Here is an 8,128-nt window from a genome sequence, read left to right as displayed (position 1 = left end):
TCCTCTCTGTCCCTGGGGCATTACTGGCCTAAGCCCGCAGGGGGCAGAGCGGACCGGGGCTGTAGGATGGAGGCAGTTTTGTTGTGCTGGGGAGGGGCAGGGGCATGGGGTCGACCTTCCCCAGCGGCGTCCCCAGTCCTCTCCTGGGAGATCGGGCGTCACGGTGCGCCTACCTCGAAAACGAGCCGGCCAGGACCCCGGCAGGCTCAGCTGGGGGCTCTCATGTTCTGCCCCAGCCTTTGCAGCCCAGACACCGGGGTTTGAGGGAGGGGAACGTGGGCTTTTCGCCGCCGAAATGCCGGGAGCGGAAGAATGGGAGTTGAGATCCTACGAGGCCCCGGACAGCTGGGACTCTGTGGTTAGGGGGATGGGGCGGGGGGTAAATTGGGATCCTGCAAGGCCGCTTACAGCCAAAATACCGTGGCTAGAGGGCTGGGAAACTAAGCCCCCGAACAGGCTTCCCGCAGCCCCATCGGCCGCTCTAGGCTGGCTATTTTTGCAGGGGTTTTGTAGGCGCGCCTCAGAAGTGTTTTAGCCCAGGAGTTGGTCCCTAGCCTGGGTCCCGGTTCACTGGAGCCAGTTGCGTGTGTGTGTGTGTGTGTGTTTCTCTCCAAGTGGTTGTGTTTTTTATTGTAACACTTTCGGCATTTAAACTTTCGATAAATGATTTTAAAAAATCCCAAAGCACGGTGTCTGAAGGATTGCTTGAGGCCACCCCTGAGACTGGGGCCCCGGTGCGCCGGGCGCTGTGCCCTGCCGGGCTCGGGGGCTGCCCAGCCCCCCTGGCTGAGATCGGGGGGGCCATGTTGGGCCGGGTGCTGCATGGACCCAATCAGAGGCAGTCCCTGCCCCCAAAGAGCTCGTAGTCTGAAAGCAGGATTGTTCTGCTTTACAGCTGGGGAAACAAGATCAGAGAAATGAAGTGGCCCAGTAAGGCTGTTTGTGGCAGAACTGGGAATGGAACCCAGGAATCCTGGTTCCCAGCTGCCCCCCTACCCCCCAACCACTAGACCCCTCTCTGAGCCAGGGAGAGAACCCCGGAGTCCTGGCTCCCAGCTCTAACCCAGTAGATCCCACTCCCCTCCCAGAGTTGGGGAGAGAACCCAGGAGTCCTGGCTCCCAGCCCCTCCCCCTCTAACTACTAGACCCCTCTCTGAGCTAGGGAGAGAACCCAGGAGTCCTGGCTCCCAGGCCCTGCCCCTCTAACCACTAGACCCCACTCTGAGCCAGGGAGAGAACCCAGGAGTCCTGGCTCCCAGCTCTAACCCACTAGACTCCACTCCCCTCCCAGAGCTGGGGCTAGAACCCAGGAGTCCTGGCTCCCAGCTCTAACCCACTAGACTCCACTCCCCTCCCAGAGCTGGGGAGAGAACCCAGGAGTCCTGGCCCCCAGGGTCTAACCCCGACTGATACGTGCTTCCTTAAGTGCATGGGTTACAGGGAGGCAGGAGATCCCAGATGCTCCATGGTCTCCGCAGGGTGGCCAGCACTAGCCCTGGGGCAAGGAGGTAGGTTGTGTGTGTGTGGGTCGCTAGAAGGGACATGGAGGGCAGGATTCCCAGCGCTGATGGCATGAGCCGTTCCCCAGCTGGATCCTAGCGACAAAGGGGGCCGGGGAAACTAGCCAAAGGTTCAGCCTGCCCCTTGCCCAGCTGCCTCCTGTTCACCGCAGCGGGCTCCACCCCAGGGGTGGCTCCATCTCCGTGCCCGTCGAGCTGGTCCCATGTGGCGTTGCCGTGTGGCTGGGCCCCAGCTGCCCTGCCCCGGCAGTGGCCGCGTCTCAGTGCCTTGCCAGCTGGTCCCGGGCGGCGTTCCATGCAGCGGGTACCAAGCGGCCCCAACCCCAGAGCTGGCTGCATTTCAGCCTCTTTAGGAAGCGCGGCAATCCAAATAGAACCGCGCCCGAAAGCCCCGGCGTGAGACTGTGCCCGGAGCTGCGCAAACGCACAATGAGGGACAACCTTTGTTCCCAAGGACAGAGATCAGCGCAGCCACCGTGGGGAGAGCGCCCCCTAGCGCCGTCCTGGGGCATCGGGGCCGGCCCTGGCTGCCCGGGGAGAGCGCCCCCTTCTGATCCCCCGCTCCCTGCAACACAGCGCCCCCTAGCGCCGCACTGGGGCATCGGGGCTGGCCCTGGCTGCCTGGGGAGAGCGCCCCCTGCTGAGCCCCTGCCCTATATACACCTTAGCTCCTGAGTCCCCGGTTGCGCCATGAGGTCAAGTCAGAGGCCCGTCAGCGGGATAATTGGGCTGCTCACAGAGGAGTCAGGCCCAGGGGAGATGAGCTCATGCGGGAGGCTCCCCCAGGCACGAGCCATCAGTAACTGTGCGAAAACCACTAGATCCCGCCCCTCCCAGAGCCGGGGAGAGAACCCAGGAGTCCTAGCCCCAGTCCCCCCTGTTCTAACCCACTAGACCCCACTCCCCTCCCAGCGCTGGGGAGAGAACCCAGGAGTCCTGGCCCCCAGCCCCTCGTGCTCTAACCCACTAGACCCCACTCCCCTCCCAGAGCCGGGGAGAGAACCCAGGAGTCCGGGCTCCCAGCCCCCCACTCGAGGAACCGGTTTGGCCGGTGCTGTCCACACCCCGCCTGCTGTGGAATGCCAGGTGCCGGGGGGCAAGTACGGGTCTGGGCAGGGCTCGGGCAGCCGGAGAGGGGCACAGACGCCCGCAGAGAGCGCCGGGGAGAGCGAGGCAGAGCCCCCGACGGAGGAGTACAGGGATCGCCCCAGCCCCATGGCCAGCGACCCCCCGGCCGAGCTTCACTGCCCCATCTGCCTCGAGCTCTTCGTGGGGCCCGTCATGCTGGAGTGCGGGCACAACTACTGCCAGGGCTGCCTCACCCGCTACTGGGGGGAGCCCCCGGCCCAGCCAGGGGAGGCCGCCCCCTGCCGCTGCCCGGAGTGCCGGCGCCCCGCGCCCGGGGGCAAGTACGTGCCCAACCGTGCCCTGGGCCAGCTGGCAGACAGGGCCCGGGAGAGCGCCCCCGCCCAGGAGGGGCCGGCGGCCGGCGAGGAGCTGCGGGGGGAGCCGCTGTTCTGCATGGACCACGGCAGCCTCACGAGGGCGCTGGACACCGAGCACTGGGGGCACCATTGTCTCCCGCTGGACGAAACCGTGCGGCATTATAAGGTTAGTCGGGGGCGCCGGGTTGCGTGGGGGGGGGGCGGGCTGGGTAGAGGGGCGCCGCACTGCAGGGCTCAGTAGGGGGCACTCTCCCCTGGCAGTCAATGCGGCACTAGGGGGCGCTGTGCTGCATTATCCGGTGGTGTTGGTTTCCTTCCTGACCCCTATGAGGCATCTCACCTGCTGCCCTGAAGCATGAGCATGGACCAGCCGTCTCTGCCCCTAACTAAGCCACGGAGCCTTACGTAGACCTGGAGGTGGATGCTACGTTCCCAGTCAATCCTGGTGGGATATTACCCAGGACCCCAGCTTGACGGGGCCTAATGGCCTTCCTGTGGCTCCGGTGTTTTAACGCAGAGTGGGCAGTGATCTGGGGGATGGGGTGGACTGCACCCTCAGCAAGTTTGCAGGTGACACTGAACAGGGAGGAGAGGTAGATACGCTGGAGGGTAGGGATAGGATACAGAGGGACCTAGACGAATTAGAGGATTGGGCCAAAAGAAATCTGATGAGGTTCAACAAGGCCAAGTGCAGAGTCCTGCACTGAGGACGGAAGAATCCAATGCACCACTACAGACTAGGGACCGACTGGCTCGGCAGCAGTTCTGTAGAAAAGGACCTAGGGGTTACAGTGGACGAGAAGCTGGATATGAGTCAACAGTGTGCCCTTGCTGCCAAGAAGGCCAATGGCATTTTGGGATGTATAAGTAGGGGCATTGCCAGCAGATCGAGGGACGTGATCGTTCCCCTCTATTTGACATTGGTGAGGCCTCATCTGGAGTACTGTGTCCAGTTTTGGGCCCCACACTACAAGAAGGATGTGGAAAAACTGGAAAGAGTCCAGTGGAGGGCAACAAAAATGATTAGGGGACTGGAGCACATGACTTATGAGGAGAGGCTGAGGGAACTGGGGATGTTTAGTCTGCAGAAGAGAAGAATGAGGGGGGATTTGATAGCTGCTTTCAACTCCCTGAAAGGGGATTCCCAAGAGGATGGATCTAGACTGTTCTCAGTGGTGGCAGAGGACAGGACAAGGAGTAATGGTCTCAAGTTGCAGTGGGGGAGGTTTAGGTTAGGTTTAGGTTGGATATTAGGAAAAACTTTTTCACTAGGAGGGTGGTGAAACACAGGAATGCGTTACCTAGGGAGGTGGTGGAATCTCCTTCCCTAGAAGTTTTTAAGGCCTGGCTTGACAAAGCCCTGGCTGGGATGATTTAATTGGGGATTGGTCCTGCTTTGAGCAGGGGGTGGGACTAGATTACCTCCTGAGGTCTCTTCCAACACTGACACCCCAGACTATCCAGAACCTCCCGCCCCAGAGCTGGCTGCATCTCCGCGCCGGGGGAGCCATCCCTGTGCAGTGTTGTGTGCAGCCGTTCTCCAGCTGCGCCGCCCCAGAGCTGGCTGCATCTCTGCGCCGGGCAAGCTCGTTTTTTCGGACTCATCCCCAGGTTTCTGTCCATCCAGGAGATTTTAACTGTGTCACAGACCTCGCTGGAGGCCAGGATCCAAGCGGCGAAGTCTCTGCAGGAGCAGAGAGCTCAGAAAGCTCCTGAAATTGCAGTAAGTTCAAACCCACGACCCACCCCTGGCTGACTGCCAGGCCCCCCCCAGCACGGCTGGTGCCCCTCACTCCTGACCCGCAGCCCCCCGCTAGCCCAGCCCTCTCTCCCCAGGCCCAGCGTCTCCGCCTGGAGCAGCATCTGTCCTCCCAGTTCATCGAATTGCACCAGTGGCTGCAGCAGAAGGAGGCGGCCCTGAGGCGGGAGCTGAGGCGGGAAGAGGAGCTTTTGCTGAGCGAGCTGGAGACCAGCCAGCGAAATGCCCAGGAGCTCGTCCGCAGCTCGGGGGGGCAGATCGCTGCCATCCAGGCCCGGCTGGCGGAAGAGGACGCGGGCACCTTCCTGAAGGTAAATGTACCCGCAGCCCCCCCACTCTGTCGGGGCCCCTCACTCCTGACCTGCAGCCCCCCGCTAGCCCAGCCCTGCCCCCCCCCCCGCTCTGCCGGGGCCCCTCACTCCCGAACCACAGCCCCCTGCCAGCCCAGCCCTGACCCCCAGCCCTGCCGGGGCCCCTCACTCCTGACCCACAGCCCCCTGCCCACTCCGTGTCTGCATCTCTCACGTCTACTTTCTCTTTTCACAGGACATCAAAAGCTTCCTGGAAAAGTGAGTGTCCCAGACACCCCCCCGGTATCCTGGGATAATCACCCTGCTGGGGCGTCTCCTGCCCTGCCGGAGAAGAGGGGTCTGTGCCAGGCCTCTCCACTAGGGCTCAGCCCTTCTGTGTCCTCATCATCCCTTTGCTTCTTGCCTCCCCACATCAGGTATTGCCCCGGGGAGGAAAAAGGGGTTCAGCTGCCTGCACCCCGAGATTTCAGCCTGGGCCAGTTCAAGGGGCCCATCCAGTACATGGTGTGGAGGGAAATGAAATCCGCCCTGAGTCTCTGTAAGTGACTCCCCACCCCAGTCCCCTCCTCGCTGGCTGAATCGGGAGTGGGGGTGCTTGGCGCTGGGGGGAGAGGGGGCTGGGCAGAGGGGCGTGTCTCTGGGACCGGGGCGGGGCTGTGGGCAGGGTCTGGACAGAGGGGCTTGTCTCTGGGATCAGGGCGGGGCCGTGGGCGGGGTCTGGACAGAGGGGCGTGTTTCTGGGATCGGGGCAGGGCTGTGGGCGGGGTCTGGACAGAGGGGCGTGTCTCTGGGATAGGGGTGGGGCTGTGGGCGGGGTCTGGACAGAGGGGCGTGTCTCTGGGATAGGGGTGGGGCTGTGGGCGGGGTCTGGACAGAGGGGCGTGTCTCTGGGATAGGGGTGGGGCTGTGGGCGGGGTCTGGACAGAGGGGCGTGTTTCTGGGATCGGGGCAGGGCTGTGGGCGGGGTCTGGACAGAGGGGAGTGTCTCTGGGATCAGGGCGGGGCCGTGGGTGGGGTCAGGACAGAGAGTCGTGTCCCTGGGATAGGGGTGGGGCTGTGGGTGGGGTCTGGATAGAGGGGGCGTGACTCTGGCATCCAGGGTGGAGATATGGGTGGGGTCTGGACAGGGGGGCGTGTCTCTGGGATCGGGGGGGGGGGGCGGACCTATGGCTTGTTCACTCCCCCTGCTCCGGTTTAGAGAGGCTGTCTCCAGGGCAGGGGGGCCCTTCCCCTGGTACCGAGAGCTCACCCCTTTCTCCCTCCCCACAGCTCTGCCCTCCATCACCCTGGACCCGGCCACCAACCACCCCAACCTGCTGCTGTCGCCCGACCTGCTGGCCGTCCGGCTGGTGGACGAGCCCCAGGACGAGGCGCTCGAGGGGCCCGAGCGCTTCAGCAAGAGCGTGTGCGTGCTGGGCTCGGCCAGCTTCACCTCGGGCCGCCACTACTGGGAGGTGGAGGTGGGGGACAAAACCAGCTGGGAAATCGGCCTGGCTCGGGCCTCGGTCAACCGGCAGGAGGCCAAGGTGATGCTCAAGCCGGCCAATGGCTACTGGGCCGTCTGGCTCCGCAACGGGGCCGACTACAAGGCCCTGGACTCCCCCTCCCGGCACCTGGCGCTCACGGCCAAGCCCCGGCGGGTGGGGGTGTATCTGGACTACGAGGGGGGGCAGGTGTCGTTCTATGATGCGGCCGCCATGACCCACCTCTACACCTTCTGCGACGCCTTTGCCGAGCCCCTCTACCCCATGGTGGGCCCCGGGGTCAACAAAGACGGGCTCAATGCAGAGCCCCTCAGGTTGGTGGAGCTATAGCCGGGGCCGAGACCTGGCACTGGGCACCAGTGTGGCGCTGGGGGGGGCACCGTGCTGCAGGGAGTGGGGCGAGGGGTCAGCGGGGGGTGCCGTGCTGCAGGGAGTGGGGCGAGGGGTCAGCGGGGGGTGCCGTGCTGCAGGGAGTGGGGCGAGGGGGTCAGCGGGGGGTGCCATGCTGCAGGGAGTGGGGCGAGGGGTCAGTGGGGGCTCTGAGCTGCAGGGAGTGGGGCTCGGGGGTCAGTGGGGGGCTCCGTGCTGCAGGGAGTGGGGCTCGGGGGTCAGCGGGGGGTGCCGTGCTGCAGGGAGTGGGGCGAGGGGGTCAGCGGGGGGTGCCGTGCTGCAGGGAGTGGGGCGAGGGGGTCAGCGGGGGGTGCCGTGCTGCAGGGAGTGGGGCGAGGGGTCAGCGGGGGGTGCCGTGCTGCAGGGAGTGGGGCTCGGGGGTCAGCGGGGGGCTCTGAGCTGCAGGGAGTGGGGCGAGGGGTCAGTGGGGGGCTCTGAGCTGCAGGGAGTGGGGCTCGGGGGTCAGTGGGGGGCTCCGTGCTGCAGGGAGTGGGGCGAGGGGTCAGCGGGGGGCTCTGAGCTGCAGGGAGTGGGGCGAGGGGTCAGCGGGGGGCTCTGAGCTGCAGGGAGTGGGGCGAGGGGTCAGCGGGGGGCTCTGAGCTGCAGGGAGTGGGGCGAGGGGTCAGCGGGGGGTGCCGTGCTGCAGGGAGTGGGGCGAGGGGTCAGTGGGGGGCTCTGAGCTGCAGGGAGTGGGACGAGGGGTCAGTGGGGGGCTCTGAGCTGCAGGGAGTGGGGCTCGGGGGTCAGTGGGGGGCTCCGTGCTGCAGGGAGTGGGGCTCGGGGGTCAGTGGGGGGCTCTGAGCTGCAGGGAGTGGGGCGAGGGGTCAGCGGGGGCTCTGTGCTGCAGGGAGTGGGGCGAGGGGTCAGCAGGGGCTCTGTGCTGCAGGGAGTGGGGCGAGGGGTCAGTGGGGGGCTCTGAGCTGCAGGGAGTGGGGTGAGGGGTCAGCGGGGGCTCTGAGCTGCAGGGAGTGGGGCTCGGGGGTCAGTGGGGGGCACCGTGCTGCAGGGAGTGGGGCTTGGGGGTCAGTGGGGGGCTCTGTGCTGCAGGGAGTGGGGCTCGGGGGTCGGTGGGGGGGCTCTGTGCTGCAGGGAGTGGGGCTCGGGGGTCGGTGGGGGGCGCTGTAATCTTTCTCGCTTCGATGATTTTGCATGGTAAGGTGCTATTCAGGACCTATATTGATTGATTTTCAATTAATAAAGAGCTGGTGTGTCCGGTATC

At 65.0% G+C, this 8,128-nt stretch overlaps 1 protein-coding gene across 1 annotated transcript; it reads left to right on the top strand.

Moving 5' to 3' along the window:
• The first annotated feature begins 295 nt into the window (after positions 1-295).
• On the top strand, positions 296-6,849 carry LOC141988867 (zinc-binding protein A33-like). The gene is made up of 7 exons (XM_074954895.1): positions 296-358; positions 2,607-3,131; positions 4,593-4,688; positions 4,802-5,035; positions 5,271-5,293; positions 5,452-5,573; positions 6,305-6,849. Exons 1-7 carry the CDS (start codon positions 296-298, stop codon positions 6,847-6,849), a joined length of 1,608 nt encoding a protein of 535 aa, XP_074810996.1.
• Positions 6,850-8,128: the final 1,279 nt, after the last annotated feature.

This window comes from Natator depressus, chromosome 6, assembly GCF_965152275.1.
Source record: "Natator depressus isolate rNatDep1 chromosome 6, rNatDep2.hap1, whole genome shotgun sequence".
NCBI classification, from domain to species: domain Eukaryota; kingdom Metazoa; phylum Chordata; order Testudines; family Cheloniidae; genus Natator; species Natator depressus.
Note: the sequence above shows the minus strand (reverse complement) of the source record. Positions and strands in the feature narration are given on the sequence as shown.